The 23,305-nt window shown below is 46.5% G+C and overlaps 1 protein-coding gene across 1 annotated transcript; it reads left to right on the forward strand.

The window, feature by feature from the left end:
• Positions 1-9,006: 9,006 nt before the first annotated feature.
• Positions 9,007-21,509, forward strand: EIF2S2 (eukaryotic translation initiation factor 2 subunit beta). Its single transcript, XM_027719128.2, has 9 exons — positions 9,007-9,151; positions 13,346-13,529; positions 14,427-14,530; positions 15,453-15,588; positions 15,916-16,016; positions 16,465-16,613; positions 17,450-17,506; positions 17,943-18,028; positions 19,948-21,509. The coding sequence occupies exons 1-9, from the start codon at positions 9,137-9,139 to the stop codon at positions 20,121-20,123; spliced, it is 1,008 nt and encodes a 335-aa protein (XP_027574929.1). The 5' UTR covers positions 9,007-9,136; the 3' UTR covers positions 20,124-21,509.
• Positions 21,510-23,305: the final 1,796 nt, after the last annotated feature.

Consider the following 23,305-nt stretch of genomic DNA (forward strand, 5'->3'; position numbering starts at 1 on the left):
TACTCTGGGCCCCCAGAGCTGGAGGCAAATCTGCAGGTGGGATCTCACCGGAGTGGACTAGAGGGGGACAATCCCCTCCCCTGCCCCGCTGCCCACTCTGCTCCGGAGCCAGCCTGGGACACCTGCGGCTTTGGGGGCTGTGGGGGCACATTGCCAGGTCATGTCCAGCTTCTGGTGCACCAGAACGGGGAGTTTCGTGGGGACAGACTGGCAGATGAGCAGCACTTGAAGCGGCTCTGGAGATGTGTTTTGTGAGACAAGACATGCAGCTTGTGCTCCAGCACCTGTGCTCTGATTACTTCAGGCCAACCAACCCTTCCAATCCCATAATAAATCTTGACATAACCCATCCTTTTGTTAACCTCTGCATGGAGATCGTTGTCTGTGACACAAACAGCTGAGCAGACAGAAAAGCTCCCAAGCAAGAAGGGTGATGGACATTCGGTGTTCAATGTGCAAGGGACATTCCAGCCCTCAGGGCACGAAGTGGAGGGAAGAAAACAATCATTGTATTTCCTGATTTACAGATTATTTGGGATCGGATACAGGAAAAGGTTCAGAGAATAACCCAGTCCAGGAAGAAAATGGTATGAAGTGGGAGGGATGATCACCTTGTTCTCTATTTCTCTTCCCTGCAGACAGCCCACAGCCACAAACCCCAGGATCACCAACATGGGGAGGTGGCAAACAAGCCCTCAGGAGCTTAAAGAGATGCATCACTGCAGTCTTGAGCAGCAGGGTTAGACCCCATTTAGGAGCAGAATCTTTTCTGCAGTAAAACACTTTCAGTAAGCCCTTAAGAACTACAGGCTTTAGGACCAAGTCCCCTCAGGACTATAGTTGGGAGAAACCTCAGAAGACATTTATGGCTGATGACCATAAATGCCTGCAAAGTGTGGCCTAACATGTCATTGCTCCAAGGAGCAAATACATCCACAGCCATGGGAGTGTGGCTCTCAGGAAAGGAGACTTTATACACAACATTATAGTGGCAGGTTTGGGGATTTAATCTCTGGTTGTGAGAAGTGGGTGAGTTCTCCTGCAGACCTGAGAAAGCATTTGGGCAGAAATGCTTTGTGTGCAGGAACCAAAGGGAAACAGGAACTAAGAGGTTTTGAGAGGGAAAAGCAAGGCAAGGATGGACTGGCAGGAGGGCTGTAGCCTGCCTAATTCCTGGATTCCAGAGAGCAGGGAAGTCAGATAACTGACTGTAACTAGAGTTTTCTCCTGTAAGACCCCAGCCTTTGGCTTATTATTCTCCTAAGCTGTCAATTGTCATGAAGTTCAGCTTTGGGCTATAACTGTCACCCTTTTTTATGCTGCTTTTGTCTCTCTTTTTCTCCAGCAACCCCAAAGTGACTATCTAATTTAAACCCATTGCTTGAAAATGTGCCACGAGGCTCAAACCTCTCACTTTGTGTGCATTTTCATTTGACTGCAGTCCAATGTAATATTCCCTTAATTGTTTTAGGTTGTTTGAGAGTGATTCTACTCTTTAATCTGGTTGGAAACAATGCAGGATCCTTTTTAGAGTGCAAAATGGATTTTTGTATGATTAATTATGGGACATTCCGCTTCCTAACAAACAACTTAATGGTGCTCTGAGAGTTATTTTCCATTTTTCTCTCAAAACACTGGTGAACAATCTGCCTCCAAAGAAAGCGAGTGTAGGATCTATTTTATTATTATTTTTCAATAACAGAAATCCAGAAAAAATACAATACCCAGCAGAGGAATGGGAAAGAAGATAATGAGAGAGAATGGAGTACACCAGCATAAAGCACTGTGATGTTTTTGTGAGTATTCTGACAAAAAGGAGTCAGGTTGGATTTGGAGGATGGGTTTGGAGTGATAAGGATTTCACACCCTGGGTGGATAAAAGCAGGGTGAAAGGCAGGAAGAAGAAGACTTGTTCTGAGCCTGCACGATGCTGGGAGAAGCCTCAAAACCAGGCCTTTTGACCACGTGCTGCATCCCATTGGGAAGAGCTTTCCCCACTGTAGGAACACGCTGATTAAAATGCAAATTTGGCTTTTCAGAAAGATGTGTTGTGGAAGCAAACCCACGGGGAGGGTTTGAAACCCTTTCAGCTGTTCCTCTTCTGCACAGCCGGAATTCCACCCCCCCTGCCCCTCCCAGCTGGGCTCTGGGCTGTGCAGATGTCTGTCCTCACCCCTGGGCTGTGCTCAGGTCCTGCAGGTCTGTCCAGCACCTCCTCACAGGGGTCCTGCTTGTCTGGGCTGCTCTGCCAGAAAGTCTCCTTTTTCCAAACTACCACCTTCTTCTCCAAACCTACTTTACCCACTCCCTGAGCTTCTCCAGCAGCACAGATCTGTTTGCTCCAGATTTCCATCGTGGGTCCTCATTGCTGCTTCACTCTTTTTTTGGTGGAAACAGGGCTACAATTCTCTCTTACAGATATTTAAGCAGAGGGCAGTGGTTAAATCTGTGTGAGGAGTTTACACCCAGCTGTTGACACCATTAATTCTACAGCAGTCTTTAGACTAAACATTCTAAAATTAAATTACTCACTGAGAGCAGAATTCAGTGCTATGAATAGACTTAGTAAAAACTAACTGATACAAAACTTAAAGCAAAATCTACTTTAAAACTCAATGTTCATGTGCCTTATACCAACACTCTTGAAGAGTGAACCTCACTCTGTGCAGAAAGAGATGTTTGACCATCATCCAGCAGTGGCCAGAATGGAATCCTTCCTTTTGCTCCCCAGAAAATCCTACAGACACAGCAGAGATGGAACAGCCATGCACCATTCTATAACCTAATTTTGTGTATTAGCTACTTAAGATAGATGTGATGTCTTCAGGTTTTGGCACTGGGTGATGCTTCAGCACCGCAGGGAGCTCTAGAACAGGGCTCAGAATTCAGCAAGGCAAATTCACCAGGTATTTGTCTGGAGGGCTGGGAATACTCAGAGGGAAGACACACTCAAAGCCTCCACAGGAGTGTTTCTCATGATTGTGATTTTCCCTGGGCCACTCCCCCAAATTCAAGGTTGTATTTGAAGTTTATTTATCCCAGGCTGTGATTGCTCATCCCTGGAACTTGGGTGACTGCACAGTCCTTCCGGTGCACTCAAGTTCTGAGCTTTAAGGATTAGAGTTTTAGTTACTGAAGTTAAAATTCTACTTGACATGATGCCTCATATGTCTCTGCCTTAATATGTCACAACTGTTGCTCACCAACAAATTGAAGAAGAAGAAACCTTTTATTCTGGATGTTTCTGCAAACTCTTCAACCCAGACTGGGCTTTTCTCACAAAAACTCATGTAGGATTTCTTTTCCCCAAATATCAGCTCAAAGATACAAGTTTGGTCTCTGCCAAATGTAATTGGTAACAACTAATTATGAACTAATGCACCAGCACTCTTCAGTTTCTGGAACTTGTTTAATTCACAAGGAGAGCACAGAAGAAAACAGAACAGGAAAGTTCTGCAGCCTGAACAGTCTGTTAGCACAGGAGGGGGAAAAATTGATATAAGGTGATGTCCCCAGCGTGCCTTTGATGTTGTGTGTCTGTAGCCAGGAGCTTCAAAGACAGTGTTTTGGTTTCTATCTGGACATCAGGTCATAAGTCCAGCACTTCTGGCAGCTCCCACCAGCTTTTCCACTGAGGTTTTCCAAATATTGTGTATCATACACAACATTATGTTATGTGTTATTCACTGGCAGCCCAGGGGGAGGGAATCTCAGGGGGTTTGACCATTGAATATCTCAGGGTATTTGTCACCAGTAATACACATGGTCCTCAAGTATTACTGACAAAGAAAAGAGAGAAACTTGCTCTGGAATGTGTTAACAGGACGGATGAGGCATTAGGGGAATTACCCAGCTCTGTTTGGTACTGCCCAGGATCTGATGGAAGTGTCCAGAGCTGGGCACCAAACTGCAGGACTATGGACATAAGTGACTGAGGTGCAGGAGACAGCAATGAAAATGAGAACAAAAAGGTTGGAGGGGCTGGATTTGCAGCTTTTGAAAAAGAAAACTGTGGGGACAAGACAAGAAGGGCACAGTGGTATTCTGAAGGCCTGTGGGTTATCACACAGGGAACAGTGAGCTTGTGTGTCCTCAGGGACAACCACAACAGGCACTGGGTTAAGTCACAGTGAGAAAGGTGAAGCAGTTTTGTTGTCAGGCACTTGAAGAGGCTGCAGAGGAAATCTCTGTCCATGGTGGTTTTAAGAACAGCACAAACACACAGAATGGGGATGATACAAAAAAAACATTATAGTGTTTCAGGACAGGAGGCTGGGCTAAGTGAGCTCTGGGCAGTGAGGAGGGTGTTGGGGCAGTGCCACCACAGCCATCAGCAACCCCTGTGCTCTGGCTTCATGCCAACGAAAAGTGTCCCAGTGTGAACAGTCTCATGTGACAGGGATAGCAAAGCAAACACCTGCAGCAAAAGAAGGAAGAAGAATTTGGTGGGAGACCATTTTCAGTGTTACAGCAACACCCAACACGTCTGCTCAGCTGATCAACAGCATCTGCTCTCCGGTGACCAGTGACAAGACCCAGGGAACGGCTGGAGCTGGGACAGGGCAGGGTCAGGTTGGATCTCAGCAAAAGGTTCTTCCCCCAGAGGGTGGTTGGCACTGACCAGGCTCCCCACAGCAGTGGGCACAGCCCCAAGGCTGCCAGAGCTCCAGGAGGGTTTGGACAATGCTCTGAGGGACAGGGTGGGATTGTTGGGGTGTCTGTGCAGGGCCAGGAGCTGGATGGATGGTCCTTGTGGGTCCCTTCCCAAGGATATTCTTTAAAGAGTAGCTGCCTGCAGTACCTGAAAATCCATGGAATCCCTGCGATATAACGGCAAGTGACAAAGACACAAAAGGGGCAAACACCCAGGGAAAGGTGGTGGTGACGAGGCAAGAAAGAAAAGTAATCTCTTGAAGTTGGGTTTTGGGGGTTTAACAGAAAAATACTGTAGTAATCCTGGGAAAATTGTCCTGTCCTGGTGCCTGCTATGTCTCCAAACACATGGCTTTGCTTGTGGAGTGTGCCGAGTGCCCTCATTGCCAACCGAGGCAAGCGAAGGTACATGAAAGGAAGACCAAGGCTGGAAAAGATGGGCAGTTATTTCTTGTAGGGGAAGACAAAGATAAATGATACAGTGTGCATAAACTCCCACAGGTTTACACCACGTAATGGGAAATGATGGCCTCCAAGAATCCAAACGGTTTGGAAATATTAAAATGTTAAACACCCTGTAACAATGTTTGGGCCGATGGCTCTGTCTGCTTTAGCACTAAATCTTGCATGAAATGGATGACCTTTAAATTTCAGAGTTGGTTGGGAGGCAGGATTTTAACACTTTGTGGCACATAACTTTTGTTGTTAGTGCCATGTTTTTTTATCAGGAAGTGTTAGGGAAATGGAATGAGGAAGGTGTCCCTACCCACAGCAGGGGGTCGAAACCAGATGATTTTAAGGTGCCTTCCAACCCAAACCACTCTGTGATTCTGTAACTAAGGGACTGGAGTATCTGACTGAGAAGCTGAGAGAGCCTGGGTTGCTAAACCCAGACAGAGGAGGCTCAAGGGATCATATCGATATGTATAGAGGGGCTAAACAAGACAGAGCCAGGCTCTTCTGGGTGACAGGAGAAGGGGCAGCAGACACAGGCTGAAATACAGGAAATTCTGCTTAAAAACAGAATAACTTTTTTATTGTGAAGATAGAAGTCGCCCAAGGAGGTTGTGGTGTTCCCATCCTTGGAGATGCTCAAAACCCAGAAGTTCCTGAGCAACCTGTTCCTGCCGCTCCTGTGAGCAAGGATGTTGGACCAGACACTTTCCAGAGTCCTTCCCTACACCCACAAGTCCTCAGATCTGGGGAAAGAAGGAAGATCTGCTGTTGTAATGATGGACAAGGCAGTATTGCACTTCTCCCTTACTTTGATCAGAGCAACCACCCAGTTCTCCCCCTCCCCTGTGCCTCAGCCCTGCCATTCTCTGCTGCTTATTCCCCTTATCCCCTTCATGCCTTTTAGAGAGTGCTGCAGAGAAAGCAGATCAAACAGTGAGAACTGCCAAGCCCAACAGGAAATGTTCACATGGGAACTCAAAATAGATTCAGCAACTGGACTGAAAACCATCGAGATGCATAAACCTCAAATACACCTGAAATTCCCACCGTAATTCACCTGCAGCCAAAAAGCACCAGCACCCTTCAAAGAGCACTCCACCTCCTCCTGGATTCACCAGGATTTATCCTGGGGAGCAGTAACAAAGCTAAGCAAGGGATAAACACCTCCTGCCCTGTCCTTGGAACTGCTGCTCACAGACATCAGCCAGAGGCTGAGCAACAAACCTGTATCAGTCACAAGCTCATGCAGGTCACACTCTCTTTTCCAGCTGGTACCTGACATTGGGATGGGCTGCCCAGGGAGGGGGTGGAGTCACTGTCCCTGGAGGTGTTTAAGGAAAGACTGGACATGGCACTCAGTGCCACAGTCTGGTTGACAAGGTGGTGTTGGGTCATAGGTTGGACTTGATGATCTCAGAGGTCTTTTCCAACCTAATTCATTCTGTAATTCTGTATTCAAGAGTGGGGACAGGCTCCTTGCCCCAGGAACTGACTGTGCCCCAGGAGCCACGATTCCCAAAGGGGTTTTCACATTATTAAAAAGCAGAAGAATGCATGTCCTTATGTGCAAAAGAGCCCTTGATGTTCTGAAAAATGGGGCATTTACAATGGCACGTCCCACTAGAGACATCATGGGCTCACTTCAAGGATATGGTGGAAATTTGCTCAGCACCAGGTCAAGAATAACCCAGGATGAGAAGGAAGACTTTCATGGGACTGACAACATCCCAGCCCCCAGTTGGTCAGAAAGAACAGTGGCACAGGGTCTGGTTGGAGGGCTGTCCCTAGTGGTGTCCCCCAGGGTTCAAGACTGGGCCCAGTACTGCTCATTAACTCGTTCAACAATGACTGGGATGAGGGGGTCGATCCCTCCTCAGCTGGTGACACAAGGCTGGAGGAGTGGCCGATCCCCCAGAGGGCTCAGCCCTTCAGAGGGACCTGGACAGGCTGGAGAGATGGGAGAGAGGAACTGTCTGAAATTCAACCAGGGCAAATGCAGAGTCCTGCACCTGGGGAGGAGCAACCCCAGACACCAGCACGGCCTGGGGTGACCTGCTGGAGAGCAGCTCTGGGAGAAGGACCTGGGGGTCCTGGGGGAGAACCAGCTGCCCCTGAGCCAGCAGTGAGCCCTGGGGCCAAGGAGGCCAAAGGGATCTGGAGGTGCATTAGGAAGGACATTGCCAGAAGGACAGGGAGGGGATCCTGCCCCTCTGCTCAGCCCTGGGAGGCACAGCTGGGGGGCTGTGTCCAGCTCTGGCTCCTCAGCACAGGACACACACGGAGTTCCTGGAGCGGGTCCAGTGCAGGCTGTGGAGATGCCGAAGGGATGGAGCATCTCTGGGAGCAGGGAAGGCTGAGGGAGCTGGGGCTGTTCAGCCTCCAGAGCAGACACTGAGAGGGGCCCTCCCCAGGGTGTGTCAGGGGCTGCAGGGAGGGGGCAGAGGATGGACCTCATGGTGCTCAGCAATGGGACAAGAGGCCACGGGCAAAAACTGGTGCCCAGGAATTCCACCTGAACATGAGGAAAAATGTCTGTGCTGTGCAGGTGATGGTGCACTGGGGCAGATTGCCCAGAGAGGCTGTGGAGTCTCCCTCACTGGAGATATTCCAGAACCCTCTGGACACAGTCCTGTGCCATGTGCTCTGGGATGTGCTTGACCAGGGGGATGGGACCAGCTGCCCCTCTGGGGTCCCTTCCAACCTGACCCGTTCTGTGATCTGGAATGGAGCATTACCTACTTCTGCCTCAACACCTTAACTTTCTGTCACCTTTATCACTTCTGCACTGCAATAGAGAGAAGTTTCAGAAGGTGCTTTTGTGAATAACAAAGACATCCACTGAAATCAGGAAACTCCACGCCAGTCATTTTGGGGATGGCAGCAAGTTGCTGCATCTGCTGAGCTCCCGTTCACTAGAGCACACCCACTAAACTGCAGAAATCCTGTGTTTCAGAGTTTGGCCAATAGTAAGTGCTTCCATCAGCGCTGCCTCCATACAATCGTAAACATCCACTGGACTGATTACATGACTAATATGTCTGTTCTTGAATAGGCAGCAGTCACAAGTATTGAGGCCATGTTGCTGAGAACACAGCTGTGCTGGGCAGGGCACGTCTCCAGGATGAAGGACCAACCACCCCCTCCCTAACATCGTGCTCTATGGCAAACTTGCCACCAGCTGCCGCAAGAGAGGAGCCCCAAAGAGGAGATACAAGAACTCCATGAAAAAACATCTCAGCCTTGGCCATACTGATCATCATAACTGGTCTGCTCTGGCCTCCAACCAGGAGACATGGAGACACACCACCTATAACGCTGCTGCTTCTTTTGAGAACACACCAGGATCATTCTTGAGGAGAAAAGACAACGCAGAAATAACCGTGTCTTGCCAATACCGCCTAAGGAAACTTTCCGCTGTGCCTTTTGCAACCGGACTTGTCCGTCTCGCATTGGCCTTTTCAGCCACCAGCACGTTTGTAGCAAGCATGGATAGAATCCTCAAAGCTTCGTTCGCGAAGCCCAGCCATGATGATGAAGTGCAGAGTGACGCACTTTGGCTGAGGACTCTTCGATGAGGGACGACGAAAGGCAGGACCTGTGATGGGTAAAGAAGGCGAGCACGGCAACCCCTGCGCCTCCGTGTCACAGCGTGAGATATCCTGCCGGCCACAGTCAGGCGCTCACATTAACGCTCCGCCGCGTTCCCTCCCAGCCTGACCCGTCCCGGGGCTCCGGGACTGTTCGAACGCGGCCCAAGGGCCCCTCCCTCCCGCGGCCCCTCAGCGCTCCCGCCGCCGCCCCCGCGCGTGCGCAGCGCGGGCCCACCCCGCGCACACACACACACACACACACACACACGCGCACGCGCAGGCGCGGGCGGGGCGGGCGCGCGGCGCTGATGCAAGAGCCGAGCACGGACTGACCCCCGCGGGCCCCGCAGGCCGACAGACCGACCGACAGACAGAGCGACCGACCGACCCACCCACCCACCCACCCCCGGCCTCCCGCACACCCCCCGGCCGCCGACATGTCCGGCGACGAGGTAAGAACCCGCCCGCACCGCCGGGGGAGCCGCGCCCGGGCCCTGCGCCGCGCCGGCGCCGCCGCCGCCATGTGGGCGCCGGGCCTGAGGCCTGAGCGGGCGCGGCCGCGCGGGGCCGGGGCAGGCCGGGGGTCCCGCCGGGACGGGCGGAGGAACCGCGGCTGTGGGAAGGGGCCGCGGGTGCTGCGGAGGCCAGGAGCTCCCCGGGTGCCGCCGGCGGCCGCCCCTGGCGGGGGGAGGCCGGGGAGGGAGGCGGAGGGCCCCGCCAGCGCTTCTCGTTGTGTTCCGTGCCCTTCTACCATGTAGCCAGTTCACTTACCCATGTCTATGGAGCTTTAAATCTTGGTCTATAACCCAGAGAACTAAATAGCTCCATCGTAACAAGCGATAACTTCAGGCTTTCCGGGTCTGCTGGTGCTGGCTCGGACACACTTCCAGGGGAGCTGATTCGTTTGGCTTTGAGAAATTTTTCGGGTGTTGTAGGTGCCGTGTGTTGGCACCTTCACTGGTCTCATTTCCCTCGCTCTCGTGGCGAAAAGGCCCGTTTTACGTGTGTGAAGTGATGGGTGACTGTGTGGCCTGGGGTGCCCTGGCTGCACCCATGAGATGGATTCATCCATGAGATGGATTCTGCTCCTGGGCTTGTGTCATCTCTCAGGTGGTGTTTCAAATACCCCCGTGGCTTGTTTCCTTCAGAGCAAAGTGAGCACCCAAGCCTTGGAGATAGGCAGGTCATAATTTGTCGTTCGTAATAAAGAAGAAAAATTATTAATAGTTTTAAAAGGAGCTGAGACTGCCTTACTCAGCTGCTTTAACATCCAGAATGAATATACTGCACTTCTGTGCCCCATTTGTCGTTGGAGCTGCAGTTGTGATGGCTGGGCTGTACTCTGCACTCAGCAATCCTTGCATCAGGTGCTTCCTGACTCAGATGATCCCAGGACCATGGAGTTCATATGGAGTGCCCTGCTTTGGGTTTAGTTTAAGTACCAGCAAGACTATTTTTCTTGCATAATGAATTTTTTTTGCCATTGAGGTGATTCCTGCAATCTGTAGGACAGTGAAGTTACCTCTGTGGGTTGCTTTATGTGTCAGAGTGACACATAATAGCAGGTAACACAGTTGAACCTGAAGAACTCAGAGTGACAGTTCCTGTACTGTGAGAGTCTGTGTGCCTTCCCAACGTCTGGTTGTTGGGAGCGGGATAGTTTGGTATTGATGGTAAGTTGGTGAAACTTTTTGAAGCCTATAAAGTTAAGGAGAGTGAAGACACATCGAGACAAATTGGCACCTTGAGCTGGTGTAGATGGTACAAACTTTGTAGTATTGAACTGTAGCTTAACGTTTTCAGAGCTGTGAACAAATGAAGCTCCCTGGTAGGAGCACCACTGGGTGCTGCCCAGAACTGTGGCACAGCAGGGGCAGCACAGGCCTGGTTTGTGAGGGGAATCAGTCTGTTAACATCTGTTTGGTTTATTAAAGATCCTGCAATGTGTATAATCCCACCAGAGATGGGAAAGTTCTCTAGATCCTGTATTTTTGTGAAGCTCCAGGCAATAGTGTTAGAGATTGCTGTGTTTTGAGAAAATTTAGGTGCTGATTGGTCTTAATAATTTTGCATCTCATCGCAGACATAAGTCAGTGTAGTGTAAGCATTCCTGAGCTCACTTGATCAGGGCAGGGTTGCTGTTTGCTTCCCATGCCTGTGTTTTTTCAGATGAGGAAATGGGATTTATTCGTGACTTCCGTTAGAATCCCCAGCATTTGCCACTGTCACAGCAGTTCAGAGTAACCTTGGCTTCTGTCTTGACAGTTGCATTTGGACTGTGAGTCTTTGATACTTTTTTCCCCTCTTTTCTTTCACTTGCTAATTTCTGTACGTTGGGATTTTGACTGTAGGCATTTGAAATAAGGAGCAGGTACATGGAGCTGGATGTGAGAAAGAACCATTTGGTCTACAGAGGAGAAAACCCCATATGGGAATTTGGCTCTGAGAGCAGAAACAGGATGGGAATTTAAAACCTTTTTGCACAGGAAGAGCACGGATGTTAGGTGTGTTTGGACTGGGGGCTGCAGTTCCTTCAGTAAGAAACCTCCAACTTTCAACACTTAAATGGCATCATAACTAACAAAACATACTGAGTAGAGAAAAGGAACAAAGACAGTTCTGAAGCATCCAGCTCAGAGAGCCCAGACATGGAGTGCCCTGGTTGTCAGGCCAGTTCATTTGTATCGTGACTTGTTTAAGCCTGTGTGACCCAAGGCTCTGCCCTTGATGAACAAAACATTTCAGGCACAGGCCTCCTCTTCCTCCTCAGGTTGTGGGGTCTTACATCACTTTCCTGTGAGCAGGTGGCATGTTACGAGTAAGTCTTGGGTTTGCAGAAGCTTGGCTTGCCCTGGCTGGGGTGGCCCCTCAGAGCAGTGCCCTGCCCAAGGCCAGTGCCTGTTTTTAGTGCTGGAAAGCCACTCTCCTGCATCCAGTTGTCCTTGAGTGTTGACTGGAGTTTAGTGTGGTTGGGCTGAAGTCACAGCCTGTCTCTGCAGACACAAGAGATCCTTTGTGGTGGTTCAGAGTGAGAGGTGTCTTTCTCTTCACAAAGGGAAGAGTGATTTGAGTTTCCTTCTTAGAAACTCTTACGTCTGATCTTATGTTTGCTTCACATGAGGAAATAAAAACCTCTTCAGTCTTGCAAAGCATCTTCATGGAAATGAGTCAGGCACTGTGCCTGTTCCCAAAGCTGTGGACTCTGCTGCTGGAGCAGCTTTCCTTGTGTCCCAGCAGGCTGGGGAGGTTACAGACAGTGTAACCAGTTGGACATACTCTGTGATTTCTGTGCATTACAAGAGCATGATTCACAGCAGTGTCTGAGGAAGCATCAGAGGAAAGCCCTCTGGCAGAACTCTTTAGAAGATCCTTCTAGCACAGTGTGTGCAACTAAAGACACACTTGAGCAGTGTGAAAGCCTCAGTGTGCCAAATATGTGGACACTTTTGGGATGCTGTGCTTCAGAAACCCCTGTGTGCAGTTTACTGCCTTTAGTAGAGCCTTTATGAAACATGTACTTTGCAGAAAATTGGAAGAATATCACAAGAATGTCTTGTGGAGGAGAATGAGAAGTGCAAGGAAAAAATGGTTTTGTGGGGAGAGGGAAAGCACCAGACTTGCAGGGTGTAACTGAAGTCAGAGAGCTGCTCTTTGGTGAAGTGCACCCTCACTTTCCTGAGTGAGGCTGTTCATGATGCTGAATTGGAACTCTGTGAGAACACTCTTCCATTACTAGATGAGAAGAACACTGGAGAAAATCTCACTGAGTGTCTAAAATTGTTGTGTTAAATCCATACTCTGGTGTGACTGTATGGGCAGGTGTGAGTAACAGAGCTGGCCAACACCTGATGTCACCTTGCACTGAGATGACAAAAGTAAGAAACATTAATGTGTTACATTAATTAAAGCATTAATGGAAAACTGGAGAGCTGGTGTGTAAAACACCTCAGGTCTGCAGATGATGAATAGGTTAAAAGTGAATCTCTGAGGTCAGTGCCTTCCTCACAGTCAGACTAGGGGAATTAAGCTGCTTTGCTGGCTAAAGAGCTCATTAACAGCTTTTAATCCCTTGGTGTCTGAGGTTCAGTCTCTCCCCCGGGGAGGGGAAGAGCTCAGACCTTTGCCATTTCGTGGTGTTGGAGCTGAGGCAGGTCTGTGTCACCAGCCCCTTGTAGGTTTGCCTCTAGTCCAGAGTGTCCTTGTCAAGAGAGTTGTTGCCAGATCCTGCCTTTAATAAATCTGGAAGTTAACATGTCTCCCAAGTGGAAGTGACTCCTGATCAGACTCTGTGCTTCAGTGATGCTGAGTGTGCACAGTCTTAGTGCAGATCTGGAGTCCAGAATGGTAATAAAATGGAGAAGGAGCTGGTAGCCAGGCTGTCAAAGAGTTGCAGCTTTAATGGATTTTCAGCTGAACTCACGACTAGATAATACTAATAACTGGATGGCAGGAAACTTGGACTACAGGAAAAGTAGCTGAAGCTGGAAACTGTCAAGCAGGTCTTCCCTTGCAACTGATAAACAGTTGAGATTGAAGGCAAGGAACACTTTGGGAAATGAGGGGATGGTGAGAGAAACTTCCAGGTGTTCTAAATATGAAGTGACAGGTGATTATTGTGCAACTAAGGAACTCTTTGACTTTTCCAGATGATTTTTGACCCTACTATGAGCAAGAAGAAGAAGAAAAAGAAGAAGCCCTTTATGCTGGATGAGGAAGGAGGAGGAGATACACAAACAGAGGAGACTCAGCAATCAGAAACAAAGGAAGTTGAACCAGAGCCAACAGAAGACAAAGACGTGGAAGCAGATGAAGAAGACAGCAGGAAGAAAGGTAAGATGAACTCTCCACAGTGGCATTTTGAGACTACAAGCCTTGGCATCCCAGGGTGTAATTGCAGGCCCTGGTTTGTTCTCAGTGATCTCTGCTGCCTGTTCAGAGGGCACATTTCCCTCCTGCTTGAAATCACAGACATCCACCAAGCTCCCAGTGCTTGTGTAATTTCCATTTTCTTTTTGTGTGAGGCAATGAAAGGAGACTCTCCAAAAGAGTGAGGGTGAAGTTTCACATGTTCCACATGCAGTAATTCCATAATTACGGTTCTTTTTCATTGGAATGATTAAGCAATAGTGTGAATAACAGAAACATGGTTTAAAAGGCTTCTAGTTTTTTTGATAAGTGTGAATGTGATAACTGGAGCGTTCTTTGGAATCTTTCAGGAAATAAGTATGTGATTGTGTATATAAGCTTACTTTTTAAATTGTGTATATAAGCTTACTTTTTAAATTGTGTATATAAGCTTACTTTTTAAATTGAGGCCAATGGCATTTCAAGATGACCTGATTGAGAGGGTTCTGTTCACTTTAATCCAGTTTGTTGGTAAAACTGGCTCCTGCTGTAGACCAAAGAAACTATACCTTCCTCCTACAGTTTTCTTCTTATTTTTATCAAGCATCCGTAATGACAAAAGTGACTTAATTTCTCTTGTACAATAAAAAGAAAGATTAAACACTTAAAAATCAGAAGATGCAGTTAGAAGATGCAGAAACTGAAACAGTACTGAGGTATTTTGGGTCAGAGGGGAACAATCTCTTATAAACCTGGAGGATATCCATAGAGGTCATTGCTCATGTCTTACTGGAATGTTTTGAAAATTTGGATATAAATTAGAAACTTTAAGTTCTGAACTGTTTCTTCAGTTATACTGTTTTAATCTTTTGGGTTTTTTAGATACAACAGATGACTTGGATGACTTAAACTTCTTCAATCAAAAGAAAAAGAAGAAAAAAACAAAAAAGATATTTGATATAGATGAAGCAGAAGAAGGTGTAAAGGTTTGTTTACATAACTAGGCCATCCTGACTATGGTGAAAACTTTCTTGTTTTCTTTTTCCTGGGCTTGGCAGTGCAGGAGTTGTTTCAAATCTGTTGTTGTGTTCATGCTGAAGCTTTACATATCTTTCACATGCAGCAGGTTCTGATGAACACGTTGCTCAAAACCTGACTGCTCTGCACAATCAGCAGTAGTTCTGCAATCTGCAGGAAGGGCTGATTTGCCTCCAGGTTAATTGTCTTTTGGGGTTAGAGAAGTAAATGGATGTCAGAAGCCATGCACAGAACAGTCCTGCAAATGAAGTGCACACACCTGCCAAGAACTCTGTTTTCCCTCTGGTGTTGTCTTTAGGAAGGATTGGCTCCTGTGCCATGTTCCAGAAGGTGTAGGAGATATTTTTACTCTTCTGGAGTTTTATTCCAAGCGGTGGTTTTGTATCACATGTCACTGGCAAGCCCAGAGAGGACAGAGAAATGTTATGCTACATGTAAACCTCCACTTCAGATTCTGCCCTTTGGGGAAGGAAATGTCCTTCTGATCTGCCCCAGACAGACAAAATACTTGCTCTGTGTTCTCCCCACGTGCAGAACCGTGGTAATAAGCTGGGGTAGCTGCAGGAAGCACAGCTTTGCCTGCTGGGGAGGGTGTTTAGTTCCCTCATGCCCTCAAATGACTGTTGCCTTTGAGTATAGCATGACCTTGTCCTTGAAGTCAGACCAGAGGGTAAAAATCTGGCCCTGCTTGTGGTAGGAGTGCAGGACTCTCTTCAACATCCTTAATTGCACTGTTCCCTGTTGAGCTCCAGGGCTGTGGTGGTTGTTACCAGTATCCACCTCGTACGGTGTGCCCCTCGTGGGGTTTGTGATGCTGTGCAGTGGGGATTGGTGTTTAATGCTCTAAACTGTAGTCCTGTTTCTTTGCAGGAATTGAAAATTGAAGGAGATGTGCCAGAGGCAGTAGAACCTGAAGATGACCTTGATATCATGCTGGGCAATAAAAAGAAGAAAAAGAAGAATGTGAAGTTTCCAGATGAAGATGAGATAATGGAGAAGGATGAAGGTAGAAGTATAACCTAGCTCAGTGAGGTGCTGAAAGGGAAATGTAGTCCATCTTGTAGGTGAATAAGTTCTGTTCAAGTGCCTTTTTTGTTCCAAAAGTCACTTTACTACCTTTACTATTATATTTATCAGAAAAACTATTATATTTATCAGAAAAACGTCCTGTATGAATTTCTCATTAGTGCTGGTGTCCCCTGTAGACAAACAGAGAAGACTTGAGTCCACACCTTAGTGGAATCTTCTTTGATGTCCCTTTTAGAAATGCTGTAAGCATGAAGTTAAACAATGTTTCTTTTTTTTAATGAATCCCCAAAACCTTCCTTTACAGCATTTGAGGATGAAGACAGCAAAAAAGATGATGGAATTTCTTTTAGCCTTCAGTCAGGACCTGCGTGGGCAGGCTCAGAAAGGGACTACACATATGATGAGGTAACGTTCCAAAGGCTTCTAAAAAACATTGTCCATGTTCATCTGCATCAGTAGAGCCTTATCTTGCCTATTTTTAACCTAAAGGACTTGTATTCAGAGGGTCAGGAACAGAAAAACAACAAAGCCCGTGTTCTGTCACAGTTAATTATCACACGGGGCAGTATTGGTGATAGTTCAGACACCTCTGCAGGTGGGCTGGGGTGCTGGTCATTGTGAAGCAAACCCTGGGGGAAACAGTGTTTAGATTTTGCATTTATCAGAGCATTCGAAGTGTGTTAGTTTTGCATTTATCAGAGCATCTGAAGTGTGTTCCAGAGCACATGAGGAAATGCTGGTGGGCAAAGACAGCATGATACTCACTGTGAATGCTGGTTCAGGTGTTTTTGGAAGTGAGGGGCTCACCTGAGAAATTCAAGCTGCTCATGGCTGTGAATCCCTTCTCTTGCAGCTGCTCAATAGAGTTTTTAACATCATGCGGGAAAAAAACCCGGACATGGTGGCTGGAGAAAAACGGAAATTTGTCATGAAGCCTCCCCAGGTTGTGAGAGTAGGGACCAAGAAAACATCTTTTGTCAACTTCACAGATATCTGCAAATTGTAAGTGTGCTCTTTGGATTTCCCAAGAATAGCAGATGGATTCTGTGCTCGTGGCTGGGGTGTTGAAGGGATGTTTTCTGGCAAATCAGAAGCTATTTTAGTCATTACCTCTCCATTTCTCTGGGAGAAGATATTTATGAAAATGATTTATTGAGATAATTTCTTCTTTTATACTTAAATTAGGACAGTGGCAGGGCTGCTACATGGGCCTCTTGGACTGAAACTTTGGGAGTTCATTGGCCTTTATCAAGTCCAGTCACCAGTGATATTTATTTGCAAGTGTTGAGCAGGAGAGTGGGGAAAGTTCTTTCTAATTTGAGCTGACTACAAATACTGTTCTCTTGGTAAATGGTCTGGAGTCCAGTAATGTTTTCCCACTGTTTTCTGCAGTGCTTTCTATGTCTTAATTATGTCTTGTGAAGGCAATTCTGTTCTTTGTGAGCACTCCTGGGAATGCAGCTCTGATTGGTTCCATGTGTGTGCCAGAAAACAGTCCTGCTGAAATCCCACTGAGGATCTGGGCACTGTACTAAAAGGGATTTTTAATGGTAGCTACTGGCATTTTTTTCAGGGGATGGGAGAGTAAGAATGGAAAATCTCAAATAGAAAACTTATTTTCAATAGCCACTGTAATTGTGAGTTTGGTTTGGGGGGAATGGTGGAGGGTTTTTTTGTGTGGACTGGTCAGGTTTCTTGTGTCCTTGGCCACTGTCTTTGGTGCAGACCCTCTGGCACTACCCCCTTTTAGACTTGGTAATTTTTCCCCTGCCATTCCTGTATAAATACCAGATTTCTTGGAAGGGGGAAGGCTAAACATACTGTTCCTTTGTTTTTAGATTACATCGTCAGCCCAAACATCTCCTGGCATTTTTGTTGGCAGAATTGGGTACAAGGTAAGGCTGCTGGGCTGTGTTTTACAGTGATACATGACAAATGCCCATTTGATTGGGCTTTGGAGTCTCTTGTGCTCCAGATGACTTAAAAAATTAGAAACCAGAATGTGACAAAACATTCCATTTACTACATTAGAATGTTTAGAAGATGATCTTATTACTCAGATTACACCTTACTAGAGAGCTGTGTTAATTCTCAGCTCGAAGTTCTTCTGATTAGGAACCTTAACTGTGCTGGGGTTTGCTTTTGCTTGGGCAAAACTTCCTGCAGGATTTTAAATGCCTTCAGAATTCTGCATTTTTTTCCCCCAAAGCAACTCAGTCTTACTCTTCCCTTGAAGAACACACTGTTACCTCTCTTCGTGTTCATGACTTGTTTTAACACTTCACATCTTCTGCAAATCAACCCATTGATTTTTTTTTTCTTTTAAATTAGTGGCTCAATAGATGGTAACAACCAGCTTGTAATCAAAGGAAGATTCCAGCAAAAACAGATAGAAAATGTCTTGAGAAGATATATCAGTAAGTAGAACTCCCTTTGCCACTACAGATTTCTCTCAGGCCCGTGTGTGTGGGCACAGTGGACAGTTTGGGCTAACCAGCCACAACTTTATGCAATATGGAATAATTTATGAAATAGTTCAAATACTGGTGGCTCTGCCAGGGTTACAGTAACCACATATGTCGTACCCTGTCATGCATTAAAGCATGCCAAGGAAAACAGTGAGAGCATTTGAGAACTGCTTGTTTTCATTTCTTGGCAGTGATGAGGACTATGGCAAACACCAGTAATTGTTAATTTTAAAGTCTGTTGTACACATTAATTAGCAGATGCAGTGTGTGTGTCACTGCTGGGCAGAAGACTCATGTCCACATTACATGTAACAAAATATTTAGTACTGTGCCTGCCCCAGAGTTGCTGACACCTGGGAATGCTGAGGGAGCAACAGTGGGAAGCTTTAACTGGTTATTATTTTGAAAATCCCAGTGTCAGTGTGATGCCTTAGAGCACATATAGATTTTAGCACAGCTTTTTAGCACTTTAGAACCTTTAGGTAAACACCCTTTGTACCAAATTTTTGAAATATGGTTTAATATTTCTTGTCAAGGATTTCAATAGAGATTTTCAGCAGGGCAGAGAACATCTTATTTGTAGAGAATGTACCTAGAAAGGACACATTGCTTGATATAACCTAGTCAAAACTACTCAGAGAGGACCCAGAGGCCTTGACATTGGTCCAAGCAGAGGATCATGATGAAGGTGGGAAGAAGGAGTGGTCTTTTTGAGACCCCTGACCCAACTCAGGAGGTGTTGCCTGAGGGAGGTCCCATGGGATGGACTGTTTGGGAACTGGGTGTAACCTGTGATGTGATGATTAAATATTATAAGCAGCTTGTGTTCTAAAATTGTGAGGCCTCTGCTGTGTGGGGGGCAATATGTATGTTGTGCCCTTAAAAAACTGCTCTTTACCTCCCTATATTTAAAATTGTCCAGAGAATGTTTTCTTCAATTTTAGGTAACAAGTCCATAATGAAAGCTCATCTTTATTAACCTGGGAATGGGGGGGCAATTTTTAGGATTTCATAGTAAGCCCTTCTGAGTTAGCAGATGCATTTGAACAGTGTTTCAAGAAGAAAGGCTCAAGAAGTGGTGACTTGTATGCATTATCTTTTAAATGCTCTTTACCTTTCTATACCCAGAATTCCTTTAATTAAAGAACTGCTCTTTACCTTTCTGTCCTCAAAACTGTGCAGAGAATTTTTTCTTAGATTTTAGGTAACAAGTGCATAATGTACCACATGAAACCTCATTTTTATTTACCTGGGAACTGCAGGCAACTTCTAGCTTTTCTTAGTAAGCCCTTTTGAGTTAGCAGATGGATTTGAACAGTGTTTCAAGACTAAAGGCTAAAGTGGTGACTTGGCTGCATTATCTTTTAACTGCACTTTAACCTCAAAATTATCCAGAGAGTGTTTTCTTCAATTTTAAGTAACAGGTGCATAATGTACAGTATGAAACCTCATCTTTATTAACCTGGGAACTGGGGGGCAACTTCTAGCTTTTCATAGTAAGCCCTTGTGAGTTAGCAGATGCATTTGAACAGTGTCTCAAGAATAAAGGCTCAAGAAGTGGTGACTTGTATGCATTATCTTTTAAATGCTCTTTACCTTTCTATACCCAGAATTCCTTTAATTAAAGAACTGCTCTTTACCTTTCTGTCCTCAAAACTGTGCAGAGAATTTTTTCTTAGATTTTAGGTAACAAGTGCCTACGAAACCTCATCTTTATTAACCTGGGAACTGGGGGGCAACTTTTGGGTTTCCACAGCAAGCCCTTCTGAGTTAGCAGGTGCATTTTGACAGTGTTCCGGGCCTGAACTCTCAAGAAGCGATGACTTCATGTGCATGATGTTTAACTGCCCCTGTGTTCCTCCCCTCAGAGGAGTATGTCACCTGCCACACGTGTCGCTCCCCGGACACCATCCTGCAGAAGGACACCAGGTTATACTTCCTGCAGTGCGAGACCTGCCACTCCCGCTGCTCCGTCGCCAGCATCAAAACAGGCTTCCAGGCTGTCACAGGCAAGAGAGCCCAGCTCCGTGCCAAAGCTAATTAGTCTGCTAATCACCACTGGATTGTGCACAGTGTTCTGGGGAGGTGGCACTGGACAGGTTTCCAGGAGCGGATTGACCGTTGCGTTAAAACGAGATTGTAAAAACCGCGAGAAATTTGGCTTTTGGTTGGTTGGGCTGTGAAACCCTTGCAAGATGCAGATCCTCAAGCTGTTCACATACATTTGCTCATTGAATATATTTTACCAACTGTAAGGAACGTGATGGGAAAGGAGGTGCTTTTTAATCCGTTCAGACTTGTGTAAAAGACGAGATAAATTAAAGATCCTATAACAGTGAGTGTCTTGGATTTGGATTCTTCCTTCAGTTTCCTCTCTCACGCTGGTGGGAACGGTTGGTGTGTTGTTCTGCAGATCATGTCACTGAACTATGTCCAAGACCCAGAATGAAGATTAAGGTAGAGGTTGTTTTGCTTTTCCCTAACAAGCTGATTTTTAGTTAGGCTGTCATTAAACAGAGAAACCAGTCCCAGAGTCACAGGGCTGTGCCAGCATGAGACCTGCTTGTGCTTTTACACCCTTGGGTGCACAGACAGGGACAGCAGGACTTGTTGGTACTGCTGCCTTAGGCAAAAAGTAGCTCTGAGAGACTTCAGACACCAGATTGATGCTGAAGCTTAACACAGAATCAGTAAACTGTACTGTAAGTTTTCATAGTGTCATAGTACTAAAGTTTGCAATTTCTAATAGAGAAATGTTTATATTTCTGAAGTCCTGCACTCTTCATCACTTTAAAATGAATCTAAATGCAGAAAAAAAAAAAAAGTAGGTCTAAATGTCATTGTGTGCTGGCTGCGACCCAGTCTTCTATAAATCTTGAATTTACAGAAGATGCTGCCAAGTAGTTTGAGTTCCAAATTAACACATTTTGTTTCGGGATCATCCTGAGCACTTCCCTCTGCTCACAGTCTGTCAGGAATCTCGAGGGGACACACTCAGTGCTGTCCCTGCTGGTCTTCCCAGTCAAGCACAAAGATGCACAGGGGCAGTGAAGTCCCTCCTGGGGACCTTAAGGGGGGTCAGTTGTCACTTGATTGCCAAAGTGCCCCAGGGTGAGGGGAAGGTGTCACAGCACCCAGCCCTGCAGGTGAGCACAGCAGCCTCCTCCCCGGGGAAAGTGCTCATTCTGGATGCAATTCCTCCAAAATCAGGAACTTGAAAGGTTTGTACTGAGTTGTAACCTTTGTTAATACAGAGCACAGCCTTGCTGGGAAGTCACTCGCTGTTTGCAAACTTGACAGCACTGTAAGGCAAGAATCAAGGTTTTATGGTTGGTTTCTTTAAAAACATTTTGAATTTCAAGTGAGCTATAACAATGTTGGATGTATCTTAAAGTGAATAAAGCCAGGATCAGTGCCTCTTGTAACATTATTGTTGTATTCTTGTTTCTTCCTCTTGTTTCTACTCCTCCTGCTGGGAGTAACACTTTCTGGAGAAGTGCTAGTTGCCTTTTTGTTTTGGTGAATTGCTGTTGGGACACACTAAAATAGCTGAAGAAAAATGATACTTTCTGTTTTTACTAACTGGCTTTTTCCTGGGTCAAATACCTTTAACATACTTAAAAACAAATACAGTGTGGCTGCTATATTTTAGTGCATTAAATACAAAGTTTGATTTCAGTATAATTGGATCAACAAATCCAAGTTAATAAAGGAATAAATAATTGTTCAAACCTCTTACTTTTGAGCTCTGGCTTGCAAGGAGAGCTTTATAGGTGTATTTTGTAGATGGGTTTTGAGACTGTGAAATCCTGATGGCTAATGTTGGAGTGCAACATCTTGAGTGGAGGCTCTGGAATAACCTCAATGATGCAGGAAAAGTCATTTCTAGGAGCAGATACCAGTTGGGTTTCATTTTTTTTAGAAAAAACTCCTTTCAGTGTGTCCGTTCCAAAAGTGGGGTATGAACACAAATGCCTCTTGCTGCCCGTAAGGCTGATGTGAGCTTGGAGTGTGGAGGCAAAAAGACGAGTTTCTGCTTGAGCTGGCTCTGAGAAAGCAGCTTAAGGAGGGGGTTCTCAGGAGGGGGTGGCTGTGTTTGCCCCAGCTCTGCCTGCAGGCATCTTTTGGGAGGCAGACAGAGCTGTGCTTCTCCATGGTTGTTTTCTCTGAGCTGGAAATTGGCTGTAAGGAGATGTGGGAGGCAGATTTGAGGTACTGGGGAGCAGGATGGAGTCCCTGTGGGAACAAAGGGCTGGGCTGGTTCTCTCCATGGCTTCTGCCGTGCCCAGCTCTCCTTCACCTTACCCAGTTAGTCTGAGCTCTTGTAGGTCTGTTCCAGCAGCAAAGGTGAAACACATCTTCCAGCCAGGACAGAGAAATCTGAGTCTTGTCTCTGGATTTCCTGGGAGAACTTAACAAAAGAAGTTGTGCTGTGGTCGGGCAGCCTGAAGTTTTGATACTCTTCAAAGAATAATCTCTTTACAACCCCCTTGTGCCAGGTAAATGTTTTTGTCTCTGCTGTGGAGTCAGAGGGTTGTGACTCAGAGGGTTGGGGGCCTTGCTCAGGGCACTGGAACAACCCAACCTCTCCTGGCCTGTTCAGCACAACCAGTGGGATCAGCTGCCCTCATGTGCTTCTGTCCCGCTGAAATAACTGCTGGGTATCACCAGAGTAAGGGAGAATGAACTCTTTTGCTGGAAGCTTCTGGCCAGAACAAGGATTTAATCAACTTCTATAACCAGAAATGGTGTAAAGGAGGAGCAGTTTCTAAAATGTTTCCATTGAGGGCGGGGCATTCCCGGTCATTCCCAGGCATTGTGTGTTGTGTCCTCCAGGCAGGGACACCACACCCCGGGATCCCTGGGTTGTGTCAGCCGGGGGGCAGCTTGTCAGGGAGGTTTGGGCACCCGGGAATGTAAGCAAGGAGAAGAAAAAGCAGATTTTCCAAGCTGCTGCAAACAGGACAGGGTTAGTCAGGAATTGCGGGGGGTGTTGTGCTGTAATCAGGTGAAAGTGCCTGTGATGGTGTCTGGTGGGGGAGGGACAGAGATAGAAACAGCAGGAAAGCTCTGAAAGTCCAGAAAAAAGGAAGTTGAGTGTGATTCTGGCAGCTAAAGATCATTAGAACTTACTGTTAATCTTTCCCATAACATTTCTCCAGCTCTCTGTTCTACCCCTCTGCTCAGTTTTATCCTAGAGGTTTATTCCAGATCACTGGAAGAGCA

The sequence above is a fragment of the Pipra filicauda genome, unplaced genomic scaffold, assembly GCF_003945595.2.
Source record: "Pipra filicauda isolate LSUMZ 115617 unplaced genomic scaffold, ASM394559v2 scaffold464_size512166_pilon, whole genome shotgun sequence".
NCBI classification, from domain to species: domain Eukaryota; kingdom Metazoa; phylum Chordata; class Aves; order Passeriformes; family Pipridae; genus Pipra; species Pipra filicauda.

Bases quoted from the DNA above. Each gene is read 5' to 3' on its own strand.
- EIF2S2 (XM_027719128.2), top strand. The intron at 15,589-15,915 runs GTAGAAGTATAA...CTTCCTTTACAG, and splicing joins GATAATGGAGAAGGATGAAG to CATTTGAGGATGAAGACAGC. The intron at 16,017-16,464 runs GTAACGTTCCAA...CTTCTCTTGCAG, and splicing joins GGGACTACACATATGATGAG to CTGCTCAATAGAGTTTTTAA.